At 39.1% G+C, this 17,655-nt stretch overlaps 2 protein-coding genes across 2 annotated transcripts; both read right to left on the reverse strand.

The window, feature by feature from the left end:
* Positions 1–3,731: 3,731 nt before the first annotated feature.
* dnase1l1l (deoxyribonuclease I-like 1-like) lies at positions 3,732–6,549 on the reverse strand (the record flags this gene model as incomplete). Its single annotated transcript, XM_079238485.1, has 8 exons — positions 3,732–3,812; positions 4,379–4,475; positions 4,645–4,802; positions 4,980–5,092; positions 5,839–5,960; positions 6,048–6,134; positions 6,224–6,312; positions 6,409–6,549. 8 exons carry the CDS (start codon positions 6,547–6,549, stop codon positions 3,732–3,734), a joined length of 888 nt encoding a protein of 295 aa, XP_079094611.1.
* A 5,416-nt stretch (positions 6,550–11,965) lies between these two features.
* On the reverse strand, positions 11,966–17,091 carry traf3ip3 (TRAF3 interacting protein 3). The gene is made up of 12 exons (XM_079238486.1): positions 16,995–17,091; positions 16,116–16,404; positions 15,333–15,360; positions 15,138–15,167; positions 14,917–15,012; positions 14,136–14,207; positions 13,817–13,957; positions 13,517–13,645; positions 13,308–13,443; positions 13,035–13,180; positions 12,527–12,643; positions 11,966–12,329 (listed from the first exon to the last, which is right to left on the reverse strand). The coding sequence occupies exons 2-12, from the start codon at positions 16,346–16,348 to the stop codon at positions 12,129–12,131; spliced, it is 1,329 nt and encodes a 442-aa protein (XP_079094612.1). The 5' UTR covers positions 16,349–16,404; positions 16,995–17,091; the 3' UTR covers positions 11,966–12,128.
* Positions 17,092–17,655: the final 564 nt, after the last annotated feature.

Below are 17,655 nucleotides of genomic sequence, written 5' to 3' on the forward strand. Positions count from 1 at the left end.
TGTCCAGCTCCAGCCCTCAAGACCCACTATCCTTCAGCTTTTCCATGTATCCCTACTCCAATTCACCTGATTCAAATTGATGTGCCATCAAGCAGAACTACATTGGTTGCTGAATTCATATAGTCTATACCAGGTGTGTTGGAGCAAGGATACAGCAAAAACCTTCAGGGCAGCAGCCCTCAAGGACCAACTTTGGGCACCCCTGCCTTAAGGCAAGTGGAAACAACAAGTGTACAATGCTGAGGACATGAGACATTTTATAAAGTGTAATTTTAAACAGAAAAACTTTATTAAACACACACATGAAACAGGTAAAAGTACATATTTTTATATTTACATCAGTTTTATTTGCCACAGCATTTACTTTTCTTCTTTCTTTCTTTCTTTCTTTCTTTCTTTCTTTCTTTCTTTCTTTCTTTCTTTCTTTCTTTCTCATGAAAATATAGTCCAAATTTAATGATCAAAGTCATCAACAGCCCTAAAACAAAAAGTGCTGCCGGAGCCAGTCCATCTGGTCGGTAGTCAGCCAGATCATCAGCAGTCCCATCACCAACACCACAACCATCCTAATAATCAGCTTCAGCATGCTGAGACACTGTGAGAAGAAGAGTTGGGAAAGTAAAGTATTTGAAGCCATAAGCAGATTTAATGATCAGTCAGAGAGTTTGTGAGTGCACACCTTATGAGTTTCTTTGCAGATTTGTGTGTTGCTGTGATCTGATATATTCTCTAGCAGCTGAACTATTGGGGGATCAGCTGTGGGTCTTATTTGGAGGTCGTCTTCAGACTCCTCCAGCGGCTGTAGAAATGGAAAAGAAGTTTAACAGCACATTTGTGTGTTGTGTGCGTGTCTGTGCTGTGCCGCAGACACACAACAACGTCATATATTTCCTTATGCTAATAATAATTTTCTTACGTCAGGTGCTCCTGCATAGCCCAGGTCCTCCTCCTTGTCTGTGGAGCTGGTGAGTGAATCTGTGTCACTACTGAGAAAACAAGAAACCAAGATAGATTTGGTTGTTCCTGTCAAATTTTATTTAATCCCAAATTTTTACATAGTAAACAGAGATAAACAGTTGTAAAGGTGTTTTAATTTGGCCTACCTGTCAGTTTCATAGTGGATGACTTGAGACAGTGGGTTAGCACAAAACTGAACTTTTATCTGCCTCCCTACAAAGAAAAACATTTGAAAAGCTATAAAAGACTTTCATTGATTACATGTAACAAGTTTAAGACATGACTGATCTTTTTCTGCTTCAGATTAAGCAGCCTTTTTTATTCTTACCTTCTCTTTCATTTTCTTCATCACTGTCATCATAAAATCTGTAGAATGCTTTGATTCTCTCTTGCTCTTGTTCCCAGTTCCTATCCTCTTCACACTCATCATCTCCTAGCTGTCCCAGCTCAGAGACTCCAAAGGGCTCGGGTTCAGAGTTGAAGAAGAAGCTGTCGTCGAGAGATCCCTGATTAGAGGGCCTGATCATTTCTGTCTGCGCCTCAGAGTAGCTGTTGGCATCATCAGCAGGACACTGTTTCACATCTGAGGGAGGTGTCTCTTCTTTCTCTGTGTCTTCTGCAGTTAGCAGGTATTCAGAGAGAAGGCTGTCTGTTTTTAACACGTTGAAATCCCAGTTGATGAAATCTAAAGGATTAGCTCTGCTGTTTGTGACGGGTTGATCATCGGAGGTGTTCCACGTGGAAACTGCAGCACTGCCTCCATCGTACAGCTGAGTTTCCTCCGTCTGCTTGAAGTGTTCAAACTCTTGCACATGCAAACTATCCAAGAGTTTCCCCTTGGTAATCATTACTGGCTCTTCATCATCACAGGAGCTGCTGCTCTCACCTGTCCCCTCTACCTCATCCAACCTCCTCACAGCCAACAAATACTCCGATTTTCCCTCATCTTGTTTTCCAGCTGCCACACCCAGGCTCGTCATCTCATCAGTATTCACCTCTAACTCTTTACTGTATAGGAACCCGCTTTCCTTTTCATCGTCTGTGTCCTCAGCATTGTCCATCCATGTAATTTCTGTTGCAGCATTTTTCAGGCTTGCATTTAATTCCGTACAAATTGAGACATCAGACTTGTTTTCTTGATTATTTCCTCCATCTTCTGTATTTTCAAAAGAAGACAAGTCTGAGGGATACTCTGCAAAGCACTCACCTGCTTCTTGGTGCTCCTCCCCTGAGAAATCTGTCATTTTCTCTTCATATTCCTCTCCATCAACTTCTGCAATTAGATCTTGCAGATTTTGCAAAGGTATGCTTGGGAACTCCAAGCTGTCTTTTGCAGGATCCTCCCTGTAAGGATTTTCACTGTCCTTTTGTTTGATTGTTATGCTTTCACAGTTGGAATTAGAGGGGCCCTCTTCTCTGTCTTGCTTGTCCTCTTCAGTCCCAGCACCTTTCATGTCATTCTCACGTTCAGGGATTCCTCCCAAATAGGCCAACTCCTCATCACATTCTGCTTCACCTTCCACCTTGTTACTATCTTGAAGCTTATCAGCACCCTCCAGGGCCATTGGTTGCTCCTCAGTAAAGACCCTGTCCTCTTTATCACCACAGTAGAACTCATCGCTGGAGTGAACTGACATCAACAAATCCCCAGCTTCTTCTGCTGACCCAACACACTCTTCTTCTTCTTCTCCAGAGACAGAATTTTCCTGTTCAGATTCTCCATCTGAGCTTGTGTAATCATTTTCAGGTATTTCACTCATAAGACTGACCCCTTTAAAGTCCTCCTCATCACCTTCATCATTGTTCTGCTCGTCATTGTCATTTTCAGCTTTGCATAGTAAATCTTCTGCTGCCTTGTCTAACAAAGCGGCTGTTTCAGCAGTTGCTTCCTGAAGCAGCAACCCATCTGCCTCTGTTGTGTTTTCTGTCTTGTTTTCCCCACTCTTCTCATCAAAACTTAAATTCTCAAAGTCCAAATCTCCATCAGGAAATGATGGAACAGAAGGCTCTATAATAACACCATTAAACAAAAATTAGATTTCATGAAAAGATATTCAAAAGATAATCAATATAAGAAAACAATAATATAATATAAAACAATCAATATAATTTTTTTTTTTACCTGAAAATGCATCAGTGAGAAGATCAGCAAAACCTTCCATCTTTACTATCAGACAAATCAACAAGTTAGCCGTTAAAAGAAGACAAATAAGAATTCATTGCAACAGAGAGACTGCTCTCTGAAAAAAAAGAAAAGGAAGAGAGCTTGAAGTAGCTCTCATCTGGTTTTGCTGCAAGTGGCTTCCTGTCAGACAGATTGTGCATAAATTAAGCATTACAACTCAATCACAAGCAAAGACAGGTACTGTTTATATGATGAAAACCTACCATAAAAGATGAAGGTGAACGACAATTCCTCTTGTTTCTCCAAAAAGTGTAATCACAAAAAGTAATGTATTATGTTTTTCTATTGTTGCAGGAGCGCACTTTTATGAACTCATGAAATGATGTCAGCTTTGATGTGGTTTTGGTTTCAGATACGAGTTATAAGCTTCAGCAGTTGAACACAAAGTTCCTTCATGCTGAAACAACTTTTTGTCAGCAGTGTGACTGAGATGGGTGACATGCCCCTCGATGAGAAGTTAGTCATTCTCAAGAAAAACTAAATCAAAACCCTAAACAGTCAGGGAAAACTCATTTGATTAGTTTATTATTTTAAAACTGAATAAAATTACAGTTAAAAAGAAAGGGTCAGAGGGGTGTTCGGCTGTCATCTATAGCTCATGGCGGAGGAGATAGCGGTGGTTGGGTTTTAGGTCGACTTCTACAGGAAAATGGTCACTCACCTCCAGAGCCTGAATCAATGTGAAAATAAAAACAGATTATTATGTTTTATATATATATATATATATATATATATATATATATATATATATATATATATATATATATATATATATATATATATATTTATATATATATATATGTATATATATTTATATATATATATATGTATATATATTTATATATATATATATGTATATATATTTATATATATATATATGTATATATATTTATATATATATATATATGTATATATATTTATATATATATATATGTATATATATTTATATATATATATGTATATATATTTATATATATATATGTATATATATATATATGTATATATATATATATATATATATATATGTATATATATTTTTATATATATATATATATATATATATATATATATATATATATATATATATATATATATATATATATATATATTTATATTTTATATATACATATATATGTATGTATATATATATGTATATATATATATATATATATATATATATATATATATATATATATTAAGCTAATGTATGGTCAGATGTTCATTTTCCAGGCCTACCTGTGCCTCTGTGAGATGGAAATTTTCTTTAAAGTTGAAAGGTTTAGCTGATCCTGGCACAATGCTGGAAGTAATGTCCTGACCATGCGCAATGATCCTATTTAATAAAGGAAAAATACTTTCTGAGATTTAATCTCTTCTAATATGATTGATCTTTCTTTAAACAGAAAAAACAAACACAAAAACACCCATTTATCACAACAGGTGCCAAGTGTGTTGGAGAAACACTTTACACTTGCGCAATTCAGTGCTCAGTAGCCTCTAACCTGTCGTAGGCACAGTGCGTCTTCTCCCGCACAGTGGTGTCTTGCTCATCTCCAATTAGCCAGTGGAATTTGGGATCATTCCTCAAGCGCACAGCCCTCCAGCCCTTTATGGTTACGTAGCTGCAGCCAGCATTCAAGTCCCCTAAGATCATCACATTCTGGTGTGAATGAGAGGAAGAAAAAAGGTAAGAGCAAAAGCATGAAGTTCCTCATAAGGCACGAGTAAAGTAGACACCTAACTGTAAATTCATGCTGAAGACCTCTGGCAGAGGGGCAGGCAAAAAGCAAACAAAGCAAAACAAACAAAGAGATATTGATTGTGGAAATTAACCTACATCAGTTTTCCACTTCTTGTGAATTCCTTTGACAACAGTATACAGTTCATCAATCTCCTTCATGGCGGTTTTGGGACAAGTGTGCTGTCCAATCAGGACAAAATCCTTCACCTCTGAAAATGAACATATCTTCAATTGAAACTTTATCCAAAATATTATTCTTCCTGTGTGCGTTTATTTATTTAATGTAATCACATTTGCAGTATGATGGAGGAAACTTGATTAATCTATTTAGTAATCAAAGTTTTCCAAGTTTGCACAAGCAGGTTTCAGGCTGAATGCTGGTTGATTTACTTCTTTTAGTTGATAAGTCAACTTATAAATCAACATATATGTCCTCAGAAGTGTCCACAGTTAAAGTTGGGAGACAATTTCAAGGAAAAAAAACTTACACTAACTAGTTGAGTCTTCACCAGCTGTAAGACACAACTACTTAACTTGCTCCTTGGGACAAAAAGGTTTTTTTTTTTAATTGAACTGAACACATCTAGTATTCATCTCAGAACATGTGATGTCTTTATAGATCTAAAGTCTTATTAAATAGATACTTGATCAGTCTGTGATTGAAACCCTTTTTAAGTCAGAGACTTAAAGAAACTGGACAAACTGAAAAAGGCTGGTTCTGTTCTGGGAAAAGCTCTGGAGTTGCTGGTGCTGATTTTCCACGAAAGAATGTTGCACAAGCTGCTGAAAGTAATGGCCAATTTTTCACATCCTCCACAAAACACACAAGGAAACAGAAATGTTTTTAAAAAGAGACTTTCGTCATGTCTACTGTTACACAGGGTCGCAGGAAGTCATTCTTGCTAGCAATCATCAACCTCTGAAACAAGAACTCAAATTTACAATTCCGTCTTACGTGTAGTAGGGGAGTGAAAGCGGACGATAAAAGGCACTCTGGAGAAAACGTCCGTTTCATTCTTCCCATCCTCATCCAGTTTAGGATGCTCGTAATGATCCTTGACCTTTAGAACATTGTTCCTGCAGGTGATATAAGGGGGAATGAACCAGTAATGATATTATGTCTACTGAAAGAAACGGTTGTGTTTGACATACATCACAGGTTACCTGTAAATATAGACATACTGCTCCTTGTAGCTTTTCTTCCCCAACCTTTCACTTTCCACATAAGAATAGGAGTTGGATTTGTCAAATCTGGTGATAACATCATGAATCACACAGTTCACATGTGACAGCTATTTTTTCCACTTTCCTTGTATCTTCAAATCCATAAAACCTTTTACCTGTTAAGATCCTTTACCAAAGCTTGTATTACTTCTCCTTTAGAGTCTCGAACCTCCTGGATGAGACACAAGTCACACCGAGAGAGAATCTGGGGACCAAAAAGATCAAATTAAATAGACCCATCAGTTCTCTAGGTTTGTGTGCCCGTTGCCCTGGTGGCTGTTGAAAATACACATCACAGTACCTTTAGGATAATCTCCATGACCCTCCTGTTGTTTGCCTTTGATTCCCCAAAGCTCTGAACATTGAAAGCACAGATTTTCATGGAAGATGTGATGCTCAACACACACATCCCCACAAGAAGCAGCAGCCATGCAACCTTCATGTCGGAGACGAGTATTGCTCTGTAAGTAAAACAGAATTTAACAAGATTCTTTCATTAACTTAAAAAATGTGTGACAGAAACTTTCAGCCATAGCAGCAACACACACTGCTGCCTCTTACCTTCAGTGAGACAATCGCTAGGAGACTGACCTCAGGCCAGCAAAGATCCATCTCATCAATGCTCAGTGGTATATTTGGGGAACATACAGGTAAAAGCACTTGTGAAAGGCAGCGTTTACAGATCTGTGTAGTGGATGTGCTGCGTCAGTGCCTGTTGAGAATGGAGCTTTATCTGGAACAGTTAAAACCACTGAATACAATGAACAATGACTCCATCCAACTCCGAGTGTGCAGCTTTGAGTGGGTTTTGTCTGTAAGTTTGAGTGTAAAATGGACAATACAAGCGGCCATATGGCATGTCTGTCAGCTTCATGAACATTTGTGTGGAATAAACCTCTTATCATTGTGTTCCATGTGAGGCTGGTAGTTACCACGCATTACTATAACATCAGCAGATTTGTGCTGATTAAAGTCATTGTGAAGGCTTTCCTTCTCAATAAGATGCATCTGAAACTTAACACTGCTGCAGTTTTTTTTTTAAATTGTTGACTAAATGTGATTATTATGTTCAGAACATCATAACTAAACTTAAGCAAATGACTGCTATAAAACAAAATAAACAAAAATAACTTGTAATGTGTTTTTAATAGTACAGTTATCCTACGGCATGGTAATGAGTCATTGAAGTCCAGTAATAACTAAAATTAATCACACACACACACACACATGTATATATATATATATATATATATATATATATATATATATATATATGTGTGTGTGTGTGTGTGTGTGTGTGTGTGTGCGTGTGTGTGTGTGTGTATAGATAGATAGATAGATAGATAGGTAGGTAGATAGATAGATGATGCCTTCATGTTTAACTTGAGTACAATATAGACTTAAATAGTTACAAAGCCATAAGAAGATTTAATGGTTACAGGGCTATTCACCTGAGAAACTATATTCTGGTAAACTGCAATCCATAATTAGGTTTTAATTTGCTTTTTATCAGTTTGTGTAGCCTGAGTCTCACTATGTCATGGCACCAGTGAGGACAGCAGGATGCAGACGGATAAAAACGACTGAAGTTGGCTGTTCACCCTTTTATTTAAAAGACAAATTCCACTGAAAACAAGTTTAAACACTGATGTCTCAGAGATAACATCCTGTAGTCTTTAACGGAAAGCCTAGTTGGTCACTGACAAGTTGCAGCGAATTATAAAATAGATTATTTGACAATACACCAATCTGCTTAGTCCTTTTGAGAATTGAAGATGTAAGCCACTGCATGGCAGCGAGAGGAGTTTCTCAGCTCTTCAAAAGAACATAACTATAATATATACTGAACATTTTAATACTGATGTGACTGGGTCAAAGTGTGGTTTTTAAATTGAAATAGTTTTATTGCATGTGTTTTTAACTTGTTGCTTGCACTACTAATCCCCCCTGGAGGCCTGTCGCATAACAACTAATTGTTAAGTGGGAACACCTGTGAATGGCTGGGCAGACACTTTAAAAGAGCAACAGGTGTGGCAGAAGAGAGACAGAGAGAGGGAAAACAGAAAGAGAAGGAGAGGAGCAGGACAAGGAAGGGGCAGAGCTCCTGAAAATGGACGACAACGACGAGACTGCTGAGGGGCCAGTGACGACTGGTCCCACCGCGGCTTGGTGATGGCAAGGTGGAGCCTGAAGTGCAGCAGCCGGTCTGGACCCTAAGGCGCAGCTACTCAGTCCTGGCCCAGGACCAAGCGTGAGTAAAAATGGCTTAGTTTAGGGTCCAGAGGGAGAGGCTGGCTGCAGGGCCAGGCAGGAGGGTTTCCCTCCTAAGCAATGTAGACTGCCACGTATGCTCCTCTCTGCAGGTCCTGGACGTGATGTTGCCGAAGGAAGGCTGAGAAGACGGGATCCGTCGCTGCAGAGAGGAGGGCCACCCCAAGCCGCACGGTGGCCATTTTAAAGGACATTTTAGAGGACTGGAGTTTTATTATTTTAACTTTTTAACCTTTTTTTTTTTTTTTATTTATCTTTTTATTAAACTGGTTTTTGAGACTTCGTGTGGTTGACTCTGCTCCCCCTGATTTTTAAAAGAACCAAGGTGGCCGGGAGGACCCTCTTTTACCTGTTTTTATTTTCTTTAATTTATTTAAACACACCCCAGCCACCCCATGTTACACTGACAAAAAAAAAAAAAAAGCGATTTTAAAGTGCAAAAGTTTTGAACCAGACATAAAATATATATATGCTGTGTCGTATTAACACAAAATTGTAATAACCGTTGCATGCACAGTGTTAAAACACTACAGGCTGATCCAACTTTGATGTAATGTCCTTTAAACAAGTCAAAATGAGGCTCAGTAGTGTGTGTGGCCTCTGTGTGCCTGTATGACCTCCCTACAACACCTGGGCATGCTCCTGATGAGGTGGTGGATGTTCTCCTGAGGGATCTCCTCCCAGACCTGGACTAAAGTATCTGCCAACTCCTGGACAGTCTGTGGTGCAACTTGGCGTTGGTGGATGGAGCGAGACATGATGTCCCAGATGTGCTCAATTAGATTCAGGTCTGGGGAACGGGCGGGCCAGTCCATAACATCAATGCCTTCATGTTGCAGGAACTGCTGACACACTCCAGCCACATGAGGTCTAGCATTGTCTTGCATTAGGAGGAACCCAGGGCCAACCGCACCAGCATATGGTCCCACAAGGGGTCTGAGGATCTCATCTCGGTACCTAATGGCAGTCAGGCTACCTCTGGCAAACACATGGAGGGCTGTGTGGCCCTCCAAAGAAATGCCCCCCCCCCCTCCACACCATTACTGACCCACTGCCAAACTGGTCATGCTGGAGGATGTTGCAGGCAGCAGAACGTTCTCCACGGCGTCTCCAGACTCAGTGTGAACCTGCTTTCATCTGTGAAGAGCACAGGTTGCCCGTGGTGAATTTGCCAATCTTGGTGTTCTCTGGCAAATGCCAAACGTCCTGCATGGTGTTGGACTGTAAGCACAACCCTCACCTGTGGACGTCGGCCCTCATGGAGTCTGTTTCTGACTGTTTGAGCAGACACATGCACATTTGTGGCCTGCTGGAGCTCATTTGGCAGGGCTCCTCCTGTTCCTCCTGCTGCTGGATTGTTGCCCTCCCACGGCCTCCTTCACGTCTCCTGATGTACTGGCCTGTCTCCTGGTAGTGCCTCCATGCTCTGGACACTATGCTGACAGACACAGCAGACCTTCTTACCACAGCTCGTATTGATGTGCCATCCTGGATGAGCTGCACTGCCTGAGCCACTTGTGAGTTGTAAACCCTGTCTCATGCTACCACTAGAGTGAAAGCACCGCCAGCATTCAAAAGTGACCAAAACATCAGCCAGAAAGCATCAGAACTGAGAAGTGGTTTGTGGTCACCACCTGCAGCATCACTCCTTTATTAGGTGTCTTGCCAATTGCCTATAATTTCCACCTGTTGTCTTTTCCATTTGCACAACAGCATGTGAAATTGATTGTCAATCAGTGTTGCTTCCTAAGTGGACTGTTCGATTTCACAGAAGTGTGGTTGACTTGGAGTCACATTGTGTTTAAGTGTTCCCTTTATTTTTTTTGAGCAGTGTATTTCACAGCTATAGAAATGGTGGAGTGGGGTGTGTGATGACAAGTGGCGGCAGAGAAGCCTCACCTGAGGATAGAGGCTGGACCAGTCTGGTGGTTTGTACATAGAGCTATCTTTATCTGCCAGATGCAAGGTGATGCTGATCACACAAGATGTTGTGCATGTGATATATACAGTAGGATGTTGATGGTGTTTATTTCAAAGAGGCCTGTAACAATAATTCCTTGCTGTGTTCTTTGCCCTCTGGGTGTGTTTGCTGTTCAGCCTGAGTATATCTAGAGATCCATACAAGGGAACTGTAGGTCAAAGCACTGGCAATGGCAAAATGTTGAACTGCTGAGGGATATCAGTTCATCAGATGAAAGGGATGCTGTTTCGAACTGCTGTGGCAATGTAGATGCCCCAGGACAAGTGCTCTGTCACAGTCATACAGAAACTTAGTCTGCAACTCTCCACGGCCCGGCTCCCAACACAGAGTGGAGTAAGAATAGATAATCCTGGTTTGCAGAAGTGATTTATTATGTCCTTAGTTTGTTTAATGTTCAGGGCCACATTGTGATTTTCACATCATGATGCAAAGCTATAAGCTGACATGTCACTCTTGTTGATAAAGAGCCCAAGCAAAGTGGTGTCATCAGCAAACGAGATTTATTGTTCAGTGGATTTTCAACATACAGTTTGGTAACTTTCTAGACATATATGTGGAGTTATGGGTCTTTCAATGAGTCCGAGTTGTCATCCAATGACAAAGAAGAAACAAAAGAAAAAGAAAAAAATATGCTGTAACACTACCTTAGAAAAGCTGATAGACTCAAGTTAAACTATTTATTACAACATTCTTTAATTTGTCAAAAGGCCCCACCCATCTTCAATCACAATTTTCTACAATAAGGTTACAAACTGAGCTGACATGATAATCATATTTAAGATGAGCATTTAACGTTACACCAAGGTTAATTCTCTTTCTCAATTTTTTCCCTTTTTTTGTCATTTTAAAGCTGCAATGCCAGTAAAAAAAAATGCACATAGCAAATATGTTATTGTTCATTAGAAGTCTTTGGTGCTTCAGGACATCATCAAAAGAACCTGAATAAGTAATGTTTTATTTGCTTAAATTCCTTCCAATTGTTTCTTCTACTTTTCCCTTGAACATTCAGTAAATGTACTACTACTACTACTAATAATAATAATGTCAAAGATGTCAAACAATCTTTTCAAAATAATTGACAAACCCCAGCATTTGTTGGTGACAGTATATTTTTATTCCTTTAAATAAACATTCATGTATGACATTGCATCTCACCTTTCTTGTTTTTCAAACAAGACTGAAAAAAATAATTCCTCAATTAGTCTACTTTGTAGAATCAATGTTGTTCCATCACCACAACAGCTTGGAGGAATTTAGTAATGTTTTGCCTTTATTTTAATAATGGCAAAACATTAAAGTTAGACATCAGCAAGGCAGTATGGACAATACCCATCATAATGGGACATGCCATCTAAAATATATCATTTTTAGTCTACAGAATAAGGCTGTCCAGGTTGTTCTTGATGTTTGCATCAAACTTAATGTTTTAAAATGAAACTTCTCACTAGATCAGCTTACAGTACATGGTAATCTTTTTTTTTTTAAACTATAACTTTTGAGCTGAAAACGACAGCTTTTCATTTATCACACACATTCACCTGATGTCTCTGCACACATGTACGGTATGACCACATGTCATTACAACACATAGCACAAATTTTGAGTTCCAAATTTAAAATGACATGAATTAAAAAAAGTCAAAATGCACACTAAAAAAGTCTTGTTTTAAAGAAAAAAGTTCTAACAGTAAATACAACAAACAAAAACAAAATAATTAAAAAAAAAACCCCAGCAATAACAAAAAAGAAAAAAAATCCTAAGTGCTCTGGTCATATTGGTCTAAAACAGCCAGAGTGTCGAGGAGAGGCCATTTCCATGAGATAATCTTCAATTCTGGTTTCTATATCCAAGTACAGGATTTCAGCTTGCTCCCTGAAAGGAGGATGCAACAACCACAACATGGCAACCCCGGCTACGATGAGGAGAAGGAGGAAGAACATACACACTGTCCACCAGGAGCCACACAGAATCTGAACAGAAAGGAAAGAAAAATCCAACTCACATACATAACAAATATATCACAAGCAGAGAGCTGAAATCTGCATTTCTGCTCTGGTGATCAGTGTGAAGGTCATGAAGTTAAAACAGGTTAAAACTGGTGGCAGTCAGTGTGAAGGAGAATTAACTTTCTGAGCTTGGTAAGGACACACAAAAACACACTACTCACTGGTCTCCTGCGACGGTGGCTGAGCTGCCGGAGTTCGTCTCTGCACTGCGACAGCCTGGTCTGGCTGGACTGACATTCCTGCTCCATCGTATGCAGCTCTGTCTGCAGCTCCTCACACTGCACACACACACATGCTATACTGAGCACAAACATACTTATTATATTAAGCTATAAAATCCTTAAAACAACTGTAATGTAGTGAAAACACATTCAGATCATTATTACCACATATTTAGAATCCAAGCAACAAAACTTGGAATTAGTGATAGGGAGTTTTTATTTAACTAAACTCTATATTCCTTCATTGTGATCTGAATGCATCTGAAAAACTTTAATAGCATATTTGTGAAGCACTGTGTGTGCATCTTGTTTTTTAAGAAATAAATAAATAAAATGCAATTTTTAAAAAATTTGTTTGTAGTAATTTTTGTGTTTGACTTTTGGATCCAAAAAATAACTGGAAACTTGTCAACATGCTACAGTTTTATCATGGCAGGGTTCAGTCTACCTCTTTCTCTTTAAGGTGGAGTTTTTCCCGAGTGTGTCGGAGCTCCTCCTCCAGCTGAGAGTCTCTCCTCACTGTCAGTTGCGGCTCTGCTTCCTGTGATGTCAGAAACTGCGGCATCAAGAAATCCTGGGGCCCATCGCTGCCATCTATTACATGGAAAGGGTTTCAAACAAGTGAACCATGCTATAATTGCAGAATGTTAAATGTGTCTTAGAAAGGTAAGTGTTTTAGTCTTAATGTTACTCTCGAGGAAGAAACATTCCAGCATCTTACCTAGAAGGTGCTGGATTTCCTCTCTTAAAGTCTGGTTGTTCTCCTCCAGTAGGGAAATGTTGTACTGAAGATCTTGCTTTTCTTGTCTCAACGATGCCACTTCCTCCATCAGCTTAATCTCCATGGATTTGGAAAGCTAAGCAGGACACAAACAGATTTTATTACAATGATTCTCAAACATCTGACCAAGCACTTTGTCCCAGTGATACCTCTACTTGATTGAGCAGCTGTTCATTATTGAGGCGCAGGTTCTCCCATAGTTGCCCAGAGTTTAGTCTCTGCTCCTCATATTGGCTCTGCCACTTCAGTGCCTCGGCCTTAGCTGTGATTAGTGCTTCCTGATGGAGAAAAAAGAAACAAAACAATCCTATTTAAAATATCAGCTGCAGTCTTGACAATGAGTTAAATCTGCATACGAGTCACTGCAACCCAAATAAAGTATCTGCATACCAAATGACTTTGTGTTATTTTTGTGGTCAAGCTGGAAAAACGTGTGTCTGTTCTTTCACCTGTAGTATTTCAGCCTTGCTGAGTGCCTCGGTTTTCTCATGTGTTGCCTTCTGCAAAGCAACCAAGGCCTTTTCCTCATACTTCATGCTTTGCTTCTCCATCTGATGCACCAGTTTTTTCACTCCATCCTTTGGAAACTTCTGTAGGGAACACAATGCAGCAGCTAAATATTTGAACGGTAAGCAGAGTGGTGCAAGCAGAATCACAGAGAAGTGCAAAGCTCTTCAGTCATGTCAGGACTGAACAAAACATTTGCAGGAATTATTCAATAAAACACACAATGCTAAAAATCCCTCTTGAATGCTATCTTCTGCTTACCTGCAGACAGATTTGCAGCTGTGCCTCCAGAGTCTTGATCTTGTTTCTCAGTAGGTCCTCACTGCAGCGAGACTGTGTGGGTTAGAGAGGAAATGTGTGACTATCATGCTGTAAGCTGCAGGTGGAAAATGAATGGTTCATGCATCAATAACTGTGACATGTTGTTTCACAGACTGCAGTCTAAGGTGCAAACAGGAACTGGCAGCATCAGCAAGTCTCAAAAAAGCTCTTAGAGTATACATGTGCTGCAGAACCAGACTGAAAACAACATGCAATCTCCCTGATGATAACACACCTCAGTATGAAACAGTTGACTAAGATGGAAAAATAATTAATTAATTAAAACAGCTTTGCAGCAGTGGAAACAAAAAAGAAAAGAAAAGAAAAAAAAACCCTAAAACCATAAGATTTTCCTCTCATTCATTACAAGAAGATTAGCTGGAGCTGTGATAATGAGGATGCATAGCATGTATAATAGCTCCTGTCAGACTGGTACACCCTTCCTGTGTATAAACGACAGCTTGCACTCCTACAAACGAGAGCGGAAGCAGGAAGCTCCAAACCACAGACTATACAGGCCTTCCTGAACATCAACTGCTGGGTACATAACTGTGACAAAGATGTAAAACACCAATCAAAGAAGAACAAAGACTAGCAAGAGCACAGCCCTACAAAATAATGACATGTTCTGCATGGCATTTGGAGGCTACAACCCTAAAAAAAAACTTTGGGTGTTTATGATGTGTGTAAATAGGCTGCACATACAGACACAGACTCTTACTGTCCATATTATGTTTGAGGAGTTTATTAAGTTTGTCACGCTCTCCTGGAGTGTTGCCAGTTTCTCCTTCACTGCCTCTTCTCTCCACAGGGCTTCCTGACAAAAACACAGCAGTACGGTGAACATAACGACTTAATCTAAAAGTATTTCTTTCATTTTCTTCCTTTCAGTTTACATAAACCTGTAGTTTATTACAGTCAGGATAAACTGGCTTGATTTACCTGCAAATAGTCAGATAGTCTCTGAAGATCCTAATATGAGAGAGAAAAGAGACTTTAACGGTACATGAGAAACTCTAACAGAAAAAATATAGCCTATTGCTCTGATGTAGATACTCTGGGAAAAAAAGACATGTTATCCCCTTAAATTACTAAAAACTAACCAGTCATCAAAATGGGAGCTTAATTAAAACTTACTAATTCTTTGACTGTGACAAGGCCGGACCTGCGTAAAAGGAAACATGAGAGAAATATAAAGTACTGATCAAATCTACCTCTGAGATTAAAGGGGAGATAAGATTAAAACAAAGGACCTGATAAATCTGCTTTAAAATAATCTTACTCTGTTTGCACACTTATCCCTCGAAATGTCTTTTTTTGGCGAATATCCTCAGCCTGCACTGATGATGTTTGGTGAGTCTTTTCTGTCTGGACGACTGTTTTGATGCTTGTAGGTTGAACTGTGAGAAACATTTAAAACAACTCTAGTAGTAAGACAGATCATCTATCAGTTAACAGAGCTCATTCAAAATATTTGCAAGAATCTCACCATTGATAACACTATCTCTTTTATTTATGCTTTGGATCCAGTACTGGCTTGATTCCATCTTCAGTAGTGTTGAGACAGATGACTGCTGCCTTGCTTGACCTTTCTCTTTTTCTGTCAGTGTTATCGGTTCTGACCATAATGAAGCCTATGGAAACAAGAGGGGAGGGAAAGGAATGTCTGTACTAATCATACTCGCCCTAAAAAAAGGCATAAACAGTTTAAATAATATCAAAATGTCATCTACCCAGTTGCTAGTGCTTGGATATTCTGCTGCTTTGCTCTCAGGCGTTAGAAGCCTCACCGGACGTCCATTAGAGGAGGGAGAATATTGTGTATTTGTGTGCAGTGTCTCAGACTTGCTGCTTGAACTACGATGCCTAAATGTAAACATCTCTGGAGAAAATTTTCTCTTTGAAGAACAGTTTTTACACCTTGAGCTGGGCCTCTCTGGGCTCACCGACCTCCTCCTCAGAAACTCCAGCTGCCTCTTATTCTTCAGTTCATTCTTGATTAATCTTGAGTCAAAGTCTCTCGTAGGGCTTCGACACGAAGTCACGTTGTTACGTCCTCTTAAGTGCTCATGTTTCTGTGCTCTGATGTCCACTTTTTGGTCAAACTCTCTTTCTGGGAAGATCTGAAGTCCACTAATGGTCAGGGCATCCATGGCACCGCCTTAAGCTGTTATGTTGCCTGTATGCTGCAAAGGCATGTAGCATGAAACTGTAGAGAATAAATTGAGTTTAAAGCAAGCAGTTACATTTTAATAATACAATTTACTGCTATTTTGAAAATTATAGTAATATAAGCCATTTGTATGCTTTGGAGCTGCAATTTGAGGGCCCAGGCATTAAAAAGAAACTTAATAAAGAATTAGAACCAGCAGATTGTTCCTTCATACAAACACTCCAAACATTTTAATCTCAAGAGACTTTTGAACGTCTATACAGAGGAAATTTAGTGACCTGTATCAACAGGTGAGCACAAAGTTGATGTGTGCTGTCAGCGTATGTAAAAAACAAAACTAACAAACAGCATGTATCTTTGGCTATTTGGATGCTAGAAGTGACCCAAAAATGTACACATTCTGTAAACCATGCAGGATGCTACTACTGCTGCAATGGTATAACTCTAAAATACTCCTTTAGTAGTATTTTTCTAGGAAAAAGTAATGATCAGTTCATTTAGCGTTGGACACCACAGCTATGACTGACAGACGACTGAAGGCCCTGGCAGCTGTTGATTAAGGTTGTGCAAGTGCAAGATAATTCAAAGTCAAAATGCTGCCTAATATAGAAAATCATGAGGCTTACTTTGTGAGCCATCTTCTTCAGTTGGGGAAACTCCTCAAGAGGTGGCCAGGAAGTCATCCATTTTGTCACACATCTCAAATGCTCTCTCGTTTTTCTCGCTCTTTCACATGTAGCTGTTTCTGTTGAACATAACTTTACAGGAAGTAAAGAGAAGCACAGCGTCATATGTTCCTCTATCTCAGAAGCCACTCGCACCACACTGATGATGCCACACACGGGTGGGCCCCAAGATTACAGTTAGACTTAACTCGCCCCCCCTCCAACAGGATGACTCTTATTTGGGAGAAAAAACTGTGCTCTGTTACTTTAAGATTGAAAGTCTGACTTTATATATATATATATATATATATATATATATATATATATATATATATATATATATATATATATAATTTTTTTTCACTTCTAATCAGACATTTATAGTTAATTAGCTTAAAGCATCTAATTTTGTTTTTATCAAGTTTAACCTCAAATTCCTGCCACTGAGAGTAATCTCTATCAATTCTAATTAAATTTAAAGACAGCATAAATATGTCCACTTAGTTTTTCTAGCTAAGCACAACATTGTTGTTTAAATTACAAGTGTAAATGATAAGCTTAAACAATAAAATGAATGTAAAAGATCATTGGTGGGTCAAGGGGTTAATTAATGTTGATGACA

The sequence above is a fragment of the Telmatherina bonti genome (assembly GCF_933228915.1).
Source record: "Telmatherina bonti genome assembly, chromosome: 4".
In the NCBI taxonomy this organism is placed as follows: Eukaryota; Metazoa; Chordata; class Actinopteri; order Atheriniformes; family Telmatherinidae; genus Telmatherina; species Telmatherina bonti.

Excerpts from the sequence above, each read along its gene's own strand:
- traf3ip3 (XM_079238486.1), bottom strand. The coding sequence starts at position 16,348 with ATGGATGCCCTGACCATTAGTGGACTTCAGATCTTCCCAGAAAGAGAG. Across the intron at positions 14,208-14,916 it reads CCTCAAACATAATATGGACA|TCTCGCTGCAGTGAGGACCT; the intron begins GTAAGAGTCTGT and ends TAACCCACACAG. Across the intron at positions 13,444-13,516 it reads AGCTGCTCAATCAAGTAGAG|CTTTCCAAATCCATGGAGAT; the intron begins GTATCACTGGGA and ends TGTCCTGCTTAG.